At 47.1% G+C, this 13,430-nt stretch overlaps 1 protein-coding gene across 5 annotated transcripts in view; it reads left to right on the top strand.

The window, feature by feature from the left end:
• Positions 1-13,430, top strand: part of CENPE (centromere protein E) — a 2,471,681-nt gene that overhangs the window by 1,681,718 nt on the left and 776,533 nt on the right. For 4 of the 5 annotated variants that reach the window (XM_069630968.1, XM_069630972.1, XM_069630971.1 and 1 more), the window contains one exon: positions 2,735-2,890. The exons of the other annotated variant lie outside the window; for it this stretch is intronic. In XM_069630968.1, coding sequence (XP_069487069.1) covers positions 2,735-2,890 — 156 coding nt within the window. The remainder of the gene's footprint in view (positions 1-2,734; positions 2,891-13,430) is intronic. 5 annotated transcript variants of the gene reach the window in all.

Consider the following 13,430-nt stretch of genomic DNA (forward strand, 5'->3'; position numbering starts at 1 on the left):
TCATATGAGATATCTTGGTCCCTCACCTGGGCAGGTCTTTCCTGCCCACGGATCGAGTGACAAACATCTGCAAGATGGTCCATGTCCTACAATCACAGTAGAAATGTACAGCCTCTGCCTTCCTGCGCTTGCTGGGTCCTATGGCTTCCTACATTCTTGTAGTACCGGAAGCCCAGCTAATTATGACTTTGCAACAGTGGCTTCTCTATTGTCAGTGGTCTGTTTCAGGCCCGCACCTCAGATCTTCAGGTCTCAGAGAATGTGTCCCGACTGGAATTGTGGTCCCAGAGAGATAGCCGTCGAAAAGGGGCAGTGTTTTGACAACCCTGGTACTACTTGCAGGCACGTCTGTGAAAGATTGGGGCGCTAACAAGACCAAAAGGTGAGCAACCTGTGGTCTCCGTCAGAATGTCCAGAACACACCAATTTCCTGGAGGTGAGAGAGCACACTCCGGGCCTGCTTGCCTTTGTTTCTTCGGTACAGGGGATGACTATTCTGTTCCTTACAGACAGTATGCCATGCACTATCTCAACAAATTAGCGAGTGTGGGATTCTTGCTTCTATGCAGAGTAGCAATGCAACTGTGGTTCTGGATTCTAGAGAACAATGTGCCTCTGATGGCAGCTCATCATTGTGGATGCCTTGAGCAGACCGACTTCGGCCTTCTGTAAGTGTGAGTTCAGTTGGGCAGTTCTGGAGGAAGTATTCTCCTGTTGGGGGACTCCTCAGGTTACCGCTTAATTTCCAATGTGAACAGGAAGTGCAAATGGTTCTGTTCAAGTGAATTTCTGTGACCGAGATCTCTGAGAAACTCTGACGGTACAATGGGATTTTGACCTACTCTATGCATTACTGTGGATGCCTGTCATACTGCCGATTACTATGAAGCTTTGCATGTTTGTGTCCACAATGATTTTGATCGCTCTGGACTGGGCCAAGAGAACATGCCCCCCATAGTTGATGGACATGTCCACCTGCCCTCCCTGCCACCTTTCTTAAAGAGCTGACCGCCTCTCCCAATTGGAACGACGAATACGAACCAGCCTTGAACCGTCATGCCTGACTGCTGAAAGGTAGAGGTATAATTAGTTCTTTATCGGAGGACATCTTGGACGTGCTTCTCTCTGCTAGGGCACCTGCCACCTAATCCATTATTGCCTGCAGGTGGTGGTAGTTTTCAGCTTGGTGCAGGGAGAGGGATCTACACCCTTTCACCTTTTCCACATCCTCTGTACTTAGTTTTCTGCTTTAGTCCAGATGGGCCTACAGATTATCACTATGAAGCGGTATCTTGCAGCCTTTTTGGTTTTCAAGAGTACTCCGGACCAAAGCTAGTCTATCACAGTCCCCCACAGTCATGCAATTTCTATGGGGATTGTGTCATCTGTTTTCCCCACACCAGTTTTTTGTTTGGCTTCGGACTTGAATGTAGTGTTAAAGTTTCTTATGGGTGCTCCATTTGAGACACTTAATTCTTGTTCCTTAAGATTACTCACCCATAAAGTGTTTTTCCTGGTCACCATTACTTACACTAGACTGGTTAGTGAGCTCCAGGTGTTACCAGTTAAACCACCCTATTGGTTTTTCTCCAAAGAGAAGGTGAGGTTCAGCTGCAAGCAATCTCTTGTAAGGTGTTCGTCCTGAAGGTCAAGGAAAAGCTGTCCTTGAAGGTATGCTACAAGTTCTTGCTGAAAGTTGTTTCAGAATTGCACATTGCTTAAAGTGTGGGCCTTCCCATGTTTTTCCCCTCCTCGTCCTTCCAAGGAAGAGGGAGAGGCTCCAGAGATTGAAGCCAGCCTTCCTTCCAATGGTACTCTCCGATTTCCATCTCTCTCAGAAGATCAATCTTCTTGCCTTTTTTCTTATTCCTCATCCTTCTAAGGCAGAGTAGCGATTCCATTGGCTGGAACGGGTGCGGGCACTCAGCTGCTACGTCTCTGATGAAGGAGATCAGGACAGATGGGAAGTATTTTTTGGTTGTGCCGGTGCTCGTGTTGTCAGCGATGTGACTAAACAGACACAGCCAAGGTGGTAAGCACACATTTGGTAAGCATTACTGCTTGCATTGTCAGTCAAGGCAGCACGCTCATTTTGGTAGAGCAGTCTTGGAGTTTTCTCATGTAGTTGGTGTCCTTCCTATCCTCACTCATCCAGACGAATGTAGTGCTACCGCAGTTTATCAAAGATGAATAATCTGTAGAAGCAAGGAATCAATTAGAAGAACTAATTTCTTACCTCTGTGTAATGGATGTTCCTCCCATGGATTCCTCGTCCTGCCAAACTATTCTGCTTGCTGGAAAACTTACGCACCTTGGTTCTGCAGTCCCTCATAGTGGTAGGGGGAAAAAGGGTGGAACTGAAGTCAAGGGGTGTGTGGCGACTCTATATGTACTGACCCAATGTCATATCTGGCATGGAGATACATTGGTCAGAGCTGTGCTGAGTACCCTGGCGGTGGAAACGTTTCCGAAGAGCTGCTGCGCAGGGAGATGGATATCAAAGATGAGTCAATTGGTAGACTATCCATCAGAGAGAAAAGAGGCAAGTAATTTGTCTTTCTATGGGCCATGAAAGCTTGTTTTGAATAGTTTTTGACCACTGCTTTATATAACAGTTGAAACAGATTGAATTCTTTAAAGTTAACATTCCAAGCGTAAATCGCTACAATTTATTTCGCTGAAGCATGTCCCTTTGCTTTTTCTTCTGACTGCCAATCATTTTACTTTCTTTCAGTTGAGAGCAACTGAAGATGCTCTAAAGAGAACTGTGGAAGAACTTGGGCAGCACAAACAATTGGTAGATGACTTAAGGAATCAAATGTCAACATATTCTTTAAATATTCAGGAGACTTCAATCAAAATACAAACTGCATCTTCCCTGGAAGCAAAGGTACCATAAAGTAACACTAAATGCTCTGGAATGTGATTTTAATGAGCTGTGATCAGATGCCCATGTATACTTCTGTTTTATAAGTATTTTCTGGTTTTTCTTGTCCTCTGAGCTGCGTGTCTCTGCAATTCACTGGTTGCAGCGCTTCTGTTCAGATGTGCCATAGACCGGCGTATATGTTCTTTCAAAACTGAGATTTTATTCTGACATCAGCAACAGCAAAGAACTTGTAGGCTACGTCTACAATCATAATCAAAAAGTCTCTTTAAAAAAAATTACAACAACCCCAGCTAGATTGTCTAATCGATGGGCCATGACTTTGTCAAAAGGTTGCAAATGTGTAGGTTTCCTGAACCCTGGTCTTTAAATGCGATGATAGGCCCTACTAGAGCAGTATTCTCCAGATTTGGAAAATGCTGAAGGTCTTTTTACGGATGTCATGGTTCTAGGTGAGTCTTTCCAGCACTGACATATACTCCCCTAGGGCCTTAGGGATTTTCCCTAGTTGCACTTTTTAAAATAAACACCTTCCTACGCTAGCATCCTCGTCAATGGGACACCACCTTGCTCACCAGCTATGTCGTAATTTCTGTTAACCTTTGAGATCCTATTGCAGTGTCTTATGTCTACCTCACCCTCTCTCCCCTGCCCCCCTTAAGTTCCTACCTGGTCTAACCAAAGTGGGCATTCGAAGGGATTGTGTCCTCCGACGTATTCCTCATCTTAGATATCTCCTTCCAGCTCTGCTGGCCTCGGAAAAAATGTTCTCTAGAGGGCGCTGCGCGTCGACGTCCTCCGAGTCGATGTCCCTCGACAGCCGCCGTATCGACGTCATCCTGGCTATAAAGGCCGCGCGCAGCGCCCGTTGCTCAGTTCTGTTTTTCCGCGCTTACTCAGTGCCTCGGAATACCGTTGCTCAGTTTTGTCAGGTTAAACCTATTTACCTAGAGTTATTCGATCCGTACTCGATGGCTTCTTCGTCGGAACCGACAAGTCCTCGATACGGCTTCAAAAAATGCCGAGATTGTGGGAAAAAGATGTCGCTGACTGGCCCTCACAGAGTTTGTCTGTGGTGTTTGGGAGCTGAACACCATTGTTCGGAGTGCGAGGACTGTATGTCCATGACAGCTAAGGCCCTGAAGGAGCGTAGGGGGAAGCTGGAGAAAGGTAAGACTTTAACGCTGCTTCTTCGTCGACGAAGTCGAGACATTCGTCTCCTCGTCACCATTCGCGCTCCAGATCTCGGAGTGGGTCTCATCACTCCTCGAGATCGAAGCACTCGAAGAGGAGACGTCGAAGATCCCCTTCTCCGTCTTCCTCTTCCTCTGTTTCACCAAAGAGAATCCCGTGCCCCACGAAACATAGTTCCCGGGCTGAATGGGAGGAATTCTGCAAAAACATGATGAGCGTCTTCGAGAAAGCGGCCTCGACCCCCTCGAAGACTGCCGAGAGCGATGCACTGGTCGAAAGACCCGAAGGTCAAAAACGCTGCGAGGCGCAGTACCCGGCGAAGGAAACCTCTCGAGCGCGTCACGAACCCTCGAGTAGGACTATGACCTCCAAACCTTCCTCAAAGGTTCCGTCGACGCCGTCTACTAAGGTTCCGTCGAGGTCGATGTCTTCGACGCCGTTGTCGAAGGGACCTTCGACACACGAGTCTGTCGACTCGACGCCAGCTTCGACACCGGTGTCGACGCCAAGAAAAGTCACGGTTACGACACACCCAGTGACTATCCCCAGGTCCTCGACGTCGATGGCTTCGAGATTGTCGAGCAGAATCCCAATTCTGTCGAGGTCTTCAAGGCCTCCGCCTTTGTTTTCGACGCCACGCTCGAAGCCTACGGCGTCGACGACATCGACGTTTTCGAGGCCGATTATGACAAGTTCGGCACCCTCTGCCTTGGAAATGGGGTTTACACCCTTTATGAGTTCAGAACAATTGAGAACTATGTCCTCAATTATGGAAGAGGGTGAATTGTCCGAACAGGAAGACACATTTGAGTTGCAGGGACCTGTAACCCCAATTAGAGAGGAATTTTCCTCTGAAGAACGCAGGTTAAAGGATCTTCATGATTCCTTACATGAGGCAAGTGGGTTAGACACCTCCCCTGAGGTGGAGTCTGCTAGGCCAGACCCGGGGGAACATGCTGAAACCCCCTATAGAGCCTTAATGGCCAGGATCACAGAGTTTATGGGGTGGTCTACACCTTCACAATCTTTCAAACAAGATGACCTCACGGATATTCTTGACAAAGGCCCACAGGAGGATCCTGTGGTGCCTTTTCATAAAGCTCTTCAGAGGAAGATTATGACAAACTGGGAAACCCCAGATGTCGTACCGGCAGTAAATAAAAAACTGTCTACAAAGTACAGGGTATCCTCTACAGACCCGGAGTTTTTGTCTAAACACCCATCCCCAGAAAGTCTGGTGGTACAGGCAGCATCCTATACCGATGTCAAGACGGCTTATCCTACCGTCCCACAGGACAGGGACGATAAAAAATATGATGCTATGGCAAAGAAAGTTTTTTCGGCATGTAGCATGCCGTTAAAATCTGTTAATGCTACTTGCACCCTTGCTAGATTTAGCCATACACTTTGGGAGTGTGCTTCTACAGCGGCTGACTGCATCCCGGAGGGAGAAGAAAGGGATGCGTTCCTGAATATTATACAGGACGGTAAAGACGCTATGTGCGAATCCCTCCAGATGGGCATTGATTCAGCTGACAGTATCAGCAGAGCAATGGCGGCAAGTACAACAACTAGGAGATTCGCTTGGTTGAGAAAGTCTGGTTTTGCCCCAGATGTGCAAGCCAGGCTCTTGAACATGCCATTCGATGGCTCTTCTTTGTTCGGGAAAAAGGGCGGATGACAGTTTAGAGAAACTGCAAACTTCAAAAGCAGCAGCAAAATCCCTAGGCGCTGCAATCCGTCAGACAACTTTTCGTCCCACAGGAACCTCTGCGAAGGGCAAGTCCTTTCGCTTCTACTCCGCGTTCGGAAGAGGTAGAGGACGACAGGCTCAAAGGGGACAAAGAAGAACTAGCCGAGGTGGACGGGGTAGATATTCAAAAGCCGCAGCAACAGCAGGTGCCTCTTTACCATCGGCATCTGCATCAGCCGCCCCAAAACCACTCTGAGGACTTCCCTCACAGGACACCTGTAGGAGGCAGGTTGACTCAACATCTGGCGGTATGGCAGGCTATCACATCAGATGCTTGGGCATTGGAGACAGTTGCCCAAGGTTACTGCCTGCCTTTCCTATGTATACCTCAGAGTCATCCACCGGGGATCAGCTCTCAAAAAGCTCCAGATCCGCTCCTCTTGCAGGAAATTTTGGACCTGCTAGAGAAAGGTGCCATAGAACCGGTACCTGTAGCGGAGAGGAACGAGGGCTGGTACTCCCCTTACTTTCTCGTTCCAAAGAAAGACGGAGGACTGAGGCCCATCTTGGACTTGCGAGAATTGAACAAATTCCTCAGGAAAGACAAATTCAAGATGGTCACTCTTTCTCAGATCCTCCAGGCCCTTCAGTTCCAGGACTGGTTGGTATCTCTAGAACTTCAGGACGCTTATTTCCATGTGCCTATCCATCTCAAACACAGGAAATACCTGAGGTTCGCAATTGGCAACTCTCACTATCAATTTCAAGTGCTGCCATTTGGGCTGACCTCCGCCCGAGGGTCTTCACCAAGTTAATGTCGGTAGTGGCGGCAAGTCTAAGGAGGGAAGGGATACACGTCTACCCCTACCTGGACGATTGGTTGATCAGGGCTGTTTCTTCGGAACAAGCTCAGATCCAGCTAAATCACGTGTGCCACTCCCTTCACAGACTGGGCTTCTCCCTCAATTTAAAGAAGTCACAAATGATACCATCGCAGAGACTCCAGTTCATAGGAGCGATCCTGGACACTTCCCTGGGAAAAGCCTCGCCACCAGAGGTGAGGGCTCAAGATATTCTACAGATGGTTACCACGTTCCAACATGCCCAACGTCTCCCAGCCTCAGGTTCCTGACAGGGTGGCTCGAGACCTTTAGTGGTGGGCCTGTCAGGAGAACATTCTGAAAGGAGAACAGTTTTGGCAACCCTGGCCGGAGATAACAGTAGTCACGGATGCCTCACTCACGGGGTGGGGAGCCCTGACTTGACCATCAGCGGTCGTTGGTCTCCATCGGAGTCCAGACTACATATCAACCTGTTACAGCTGAGAGCCATCAGACTTGCGCTGAAGGCGTTCCTGCCAGCTGTACATGGGAAAAACGTCCTGATAATGACGGACAACACGGTGGCCATGCATTACCTCAACAAAAGAGGAGGCGTAGGATCACTACCCCTGTGCAGAGAGGCGATGCAGCTCTGGTTTTGGGCAATCCAAGAAGGAATCTCTCTATCGGCAGTTCACATAGCCGGAGAGAAGAGCTTGACAGCGGACGCTCTGAGCAGGCAGAGCACAGTCTCCCACGAGTGGGAGCTAGCTCAGGAAGTCCTTCAAGAGATCTTCGCCCTTTGGGGAACCCCTCAGGTAGATCTGTTGGCCACCAGCCTCAACAGGAAGTGCGATCTGTTCTGCTCAAGGGAATTTCCCCCATAGAGGCGCTCTGGGAGACGCGTTCATAGTGGACTGGGAGTTTCCGCTTCTGTACGCGTTCCCTCCGGTCCCTGTCATTCCTCAAATGATCAGGGGGTTGAGAAGATTCCGGAGAACCATGATCCTAATTGCCCCGGATTGGGCCAGGAGAACGTGGTACCCGGACCTTCTAGACTTGTCCATCTGCCCTCCAATTCGACTTCCACTCAGAGAGAATCTGCTCTCACAGAAGGGAGGTCAGGTTCTCCATCCAGACATCAAAACCCTCAACCTTCACGCTTGGCTTCTGAAAGGCTGAGGTACAAGGATTGGGACCTCCCTGATGATTTTATGGACGTGTTGCTTTCGGCAAGGAGGCCAGCAACAAAGTCTTTATACCGCTGCCGTTGGAACAGATTTTGCAGCTGGTGTAGAGAACAGAATATCGACCCTTTTTCATGTGGTACACCAATGGTTTTGTCCTTCCTACTATATTTGGCAAATTCAGGCCTTCAAGTTGGCACCATTAAGGGCTATCTCGCAGCGCTATCCATCTTTAAGCGCAGTGCGGAAGACCCATCCTTTTTCAAGTTACCCTTGGTAATACAATTTCTAAAGGGGTTAACCAATGTTTATCCCCCAAGACCATTCCAAGTTCCCCTATGGGATTTAAACTTAGTCCTAACTTTCCTGATGGGCACACCTTTCGAACCACTCCATTCTTGTTCGTTAAGATTCCTTACCCCTAAAACTGTTTTATTAATAGCACTTACATCTGCTAGAAGGGTGAGCGAATTACAAGCTCTTTCTTGTAAACCCCCTCACACTATCTTTCACAAAGACAAAGTTGTCCTGCAAGTGAAGCCTAATTTCCTCCCAAAGGTGGTTTCTAAATTCCATATCACTCAGAAGATTACCCTACCATCTTTCTATCCTCCTCCTGACCCGGGGAAAGAGGAAGAGAGGTTACACAGGCTAGACCCTAGAAGGGCTTTAAGTTTTTACATCAGTAGACTAGCCAGGATAAGACATGCAGACCAGCTGTTTGTAGGTTACACAGGTCACAAGCTGGTGTTACCAATAACTAAGCAGACCATTTCCAGATGGATCATTCTAGCCATTCTGGAATGTTATAAACTAGCAGGAAAAGAGCCCCCTCAAAACCTTAGGGCTCATTCGACCAGAGGTATTGCAGCTTCATCGGCCCTCAAAAGAGGTGTGCCGGTTAAAGACATCTGTGCGGCCGCTACATGGTCGTCTGTCCATACCTTTACAAGATTTTACAACTTGGATTCCTGCTCCAGTCAAGAGACTAGGTTTGGAAGGGCTGTACTGCATTCTATTCATCAATAGAAGACAGCATGAAGTCAGTACTCCCTCCTCCAATATTAGAATACTGCTATGGGAGCCTATCTAAGATGAGGAATACGTCGGAGGACACAATCCCTTCGAAGAACAAGTTACTTCTTACCTTGTAACGTTCTTTCGACGGGATGTTGCTCCGACGTATTCCTCATCGACCCTCCCATCCATCCCCGCAGTTCTACTTCCCTTGTTGTTGCAGCTTACGCTCCTTCAGGGTGATTAGTTTAGTCCAGAAATCATTATTGTGGGCTACAAAGCGTAATTGAGCAACGGGCGCTGCGCGCGGCCTTTATAGCCAGGATGACGTCAATACCGCGGCTGTCGAGGGACATCGAATCGGAGGACATCGACGCGCAGCGCCCCCTAGAGAAAAAAATTTCCGAGGCCAGCAGAGCTGGAAGGAGATATCTAAGATGAGGAATACGTCGGAGGAACATCCCGTCGAAAGAACGTTACAAGGTAAGAAGTAACTTGTTCTTCTCTCGGGAATGGGGTACCTGTTCTCTCCAACCTCCTCCTGTTATGTTAGCTTTGTCTTCCCCCTCTGTTTTTTCTTGAAACTTCACCACTGATGTCAAGTCGCCTTCCTTTTCTTTGTCTCTTTTAATCCTGATGGTTCTTTTCCTCCAACCTAGCCTCTCTACAGATGCTACCAACATTTCCTCCAGCCTACTCTCCCGCCAACCTCCAAATCTCTCTTCTAGATGAGTCGCTCTTTTTTCAATCACTTTAATACTTTCCCTCAACGCTCTCCTAGTATCCATCTTTCTCCCCATTCTCCTTCCTCAAACTTCTACTAGACGGTTTGTCACTGCCTGCCTGAACTGACAGCTTTTTATAGGCATCCCGATCTTTTCTTTGGTAAGTGCTTAAGAATATAGGAAACGCCTGTGTATACTGATGGCTGGGTGACTTTGTGATTGGTTAATTTGCTGTGGGTTATGTGGCTTGTAAAGGAGTCGACCCAAGGTCTTTTGAAGGCTTCCTGCCATCTTGGATCTCAGAAAGGCCATTGACATGTGTGCGGTTTCTTTCAGTTTGCATATCTTGAGACACAAACACCTCCAATGAGCTTGTGAAGCTGTTTGTTACATTAACAATATCTTCATTGCGGGGAATTACAACCCACCTCTAACCCCGGCGGCACTAGAGAGGTTGACAGAAGACTATCTGTTTCTTTGTTTCTCCGTTAGTCCATTCATTATTGATCATGTGCACCTTTATCCGCAGGACTCACTCTGCATAGCAGTGAATCATAAGGAGAAATGTTTGCTTTATGAAGAAATGTATTTATAATGGATTCCTTCCTTTCACAGTTCACTGAATAAAGTTTAAGATGAGTAGATTGCATTCTGCCACAGATTCCTCATCTTGATAGATCAATCGCTCAGCATCAGTTGCTTGGAAAAGGGGTGTAGCGCGGCTCGGCTTAGTCTCCTCGACTCCTTAATACCTCAACCATGCCACTCCTTGACTCCTGATGTGACATCAGCGATCGTACATATAGCATGCACTACGCCCCCATACCTCATTACTTTGTTCTGCATGCTTAGCCCGATGTCTGAACAAAGCTTATTTTTCAACCAAATCTTTGTGGCATCACTATGTCATGGTTCAAGCTGTGCTGGGACTGCAGCTCTAAATCGTCCATCACAGACCCACAAATCTGTGTGTGGTGTCTGCGGTGGAACATATGGAGCAAATCTGCTCCTATAAGTCCATGAACCCGAAACCCTTGAGAGAACGTTTGGCCAAACTGACACTAGGAAGGCCCCCTTCTATGTCGCCAGCCAGCCCTGTCACAAAATCTTCAGCAGTTGATGCCGAGGGGCTCACTTCGGAGAATAGAGATTACTGGGAATGCATATGGTATAAAAGATAAAAAAAGAGAACACACTCTTACAGTTAGTCTCATTCCTCATCCTCCCACAAGAAGCTACAGCGCAGACATGGGCATGACACTGATTCATTCGGAGGAGAGGGTAAAGTCCTGGCCCACCTCGGGAGATGTAGGATCATGACACTATGGCAAGCCTCTGTGCTAGACACTGGTGGTCATCTGTGACTTTACCAAAAAGTATAAAACCACTAGAGGCGATCAGCCGTTTATATCCGCACACCTGTACCTCATAGAGCTGGTTGTCCAGGCCTCAATAGTCAATTTGAGGCCTTTGACGTTGAACCTCCCTTCAGATAGGAGAAAGTGTGACAGGCCTGTCAGGGGAGAGAGGAGGGAACCAACCCTCACCACGCTTAAGGTGTCAGAGTTGCAGGGCCTCTACCACACCTCCTTACCTTGTCTGCAGCAAGGAACCGAAGTAGTGCAACCCGCAGGCCTGATGGCAGCCGGGAGAACCGAAGCAGAAGCCACAGGAGCGACAGCGGGCCACTGGATGCCGCAACACCGGAAGGACCAGCCGAGTCACAACTTGACCCCTGCTGGTGGAAAAAGATTCTCCTGTCAGCTGACGCTGCCTTTGAAATATCTAAGATGAGGACATTGTGGAAGTTGAATCCATCAGAAAGAACCTTAACAAAGGTGTGGGTGAAAATGGCTAATTACACTATGCAGGATAATTGGCAGATTCCTGGCAAGTTTTGCCGAATCTGCCAATTTCATAGAATTTTTCCGCAAACTTTGTTTTTAAAAAAATATTTTGGGTAGGAAAGGTGTTTTACTACTTTAAATTTCATCCTTAGCTGAAATTTCAGTTTTATGTGTTTCAGGCCACAAAGAAACCCACCAAAAGTGCAGTAAAAAAGGTGGAAATTCATCTAGCTGGCAGAACTGTTGGCGAATTTTGCCAATTCCATTTTGCCGGCACGATTTTCGCACACCACTACCAGAAGCACTTAATTTTTTTTTCAGCTCCTGGGTTGGGTCATTACTACCAGTGGGTTGGACACACCTTCCAACTAGAATATCGCCATGAGAGCATTTCACTGCACCTCAATCTCCCCTGCCGAGGTTTGACCTTTGGCTGTGAACATCTTAGTTGGTATTGCTTTTACTTTTTACCCCAAGCAAATGCAGACACTGGCAGCCCCTTTTTGAAAAGGAAGTAGTGTTGTATGCTCTTGCAGCTCCCGTTAACTTAAGTATTGAAAGTAGCTGAATTGTTCACCCATGTCAAATCAAGTTCCTCTAGAATTCTACTGTTCTGGACCAGGTGGCGTTTGGCTTCACACAGCCAGTCAACCAATGCTCACTGCTTATGATCAACATCAAATCCAACAATGTTCACAGCTCCACCAATTCTTATTTTTTTCTGTTCCTGCACAGTTGTGGCACATAAATTAAATTCAACTTCTGGTCCGGAAGGCTCCTGGTTTTATAATTTTATCTATATTAGCACTTGTTTTGCTCTGAAAAAAAATAAGCTGTGACTATTGTTTTTCCACTTTTACCCAAATGGAAACTTCACTTGGATGCCTGTAAGGGAACATACATGGAGCTGGACTCCTGCAGACCAAAGCAAGTTGCACCATAAAAATTGGCTGCCTTGCAGCAATTGGGACAAATGGAGAACTGGACATCAGCAAGTCAAAGCTAGTTTCTCACTTTTACTAGAAATGACACAGCTACAGGCAGTATTTACTCTTTTTTAAAAAAAAAAATATTTTTATTTGTTTATTTATAGGACAGCACACAGGTGATCACATAGATTAACAATTAAATACAACACCAAGCCTCGGCATCAGAACGCAACCCCGATTGCCCCGCATGTCAGTTTGACTCTCAGTCCGTCTGGGCCAGACATAGTGCCAATTGTTCGTCATCCGGGTGCAGGGCCCTCGCAATTAGGCGCGGTTTATAAGTCAGGTAGTTCTGATCATAGTCCAAGAGTGGCGCCCAAATGTTCACAAAGCGGTGCATGGTGCCCCCCCATCCCCCCCTGGCTGCAGTAACCTTCTTGGCTTTCAGAATGTCTCAAATCTTAATCCACCAGAGCGTGATTAGAGGGTCTTCAGCAGACTTCCAAGTACGGGCTACGGTCATTTTTGCCGCCAGCAAGAGTTGGGTTATGAGGGCAGTCTTTCTCGGGTAGGGGCCCGGAATCGGGATCCCAAGAAGGATGTTTTTGGGAGCCAGAGAGATTGCCACTTGGGTAATATCTTTTTTTTTTTTTTTTTTTTTTTTTTTTGAAACGTCAGCCTGTAGTGCCACATTGAACAGTGTGGCATCAGACTTTTATTACAAAGTAACAGCATTCATCAAAATTCATCCAGCCAAAAGCCAATTCACGGTGCTGCATAGAATAATCTAAAAGGGAAGAAAGATTCAATTTCATAGAATCATTTGCAGGTCTTCAAGATTTAAAGCGTCTATGTAGTCCATTACCGCACAGCTTAATTTTATGCTGTGACCGGCTACAATGTAGGACCACCAATCTCGAGTGTTACAGTCTACTGGAATATGTTCTCCTAGGTGTTGCGTCCTCTTTGAGGTGGTCTTCGTGCATTTGGTGATGAGATGTTCTAAGGATTCTATTTCGCTATGACAGAAGCGACATCGATTATCCTTAGCTTCTTTAAAATGACGACCCCACATCATTTCCTTTGTTTTGATTGCATTTAGTCGAAGTCTTAGAAACTGCTCGCGATGG

This window comes from Ambystoma mexicanum, chromosome 6q (assembly GCF_040938575.1).
Source record: "Ambystoma mexicanum isolate Mex_15411 chromosome 6q, UKY_AmexF1_1, whole genome shotgun sequence".
Lineage (NCBI taxonomy): Eukaryota > Metazoa > Chordata > Amphibia > Caudata > Ambystomatidae > Ambystoma > Ambystoma mexicanum.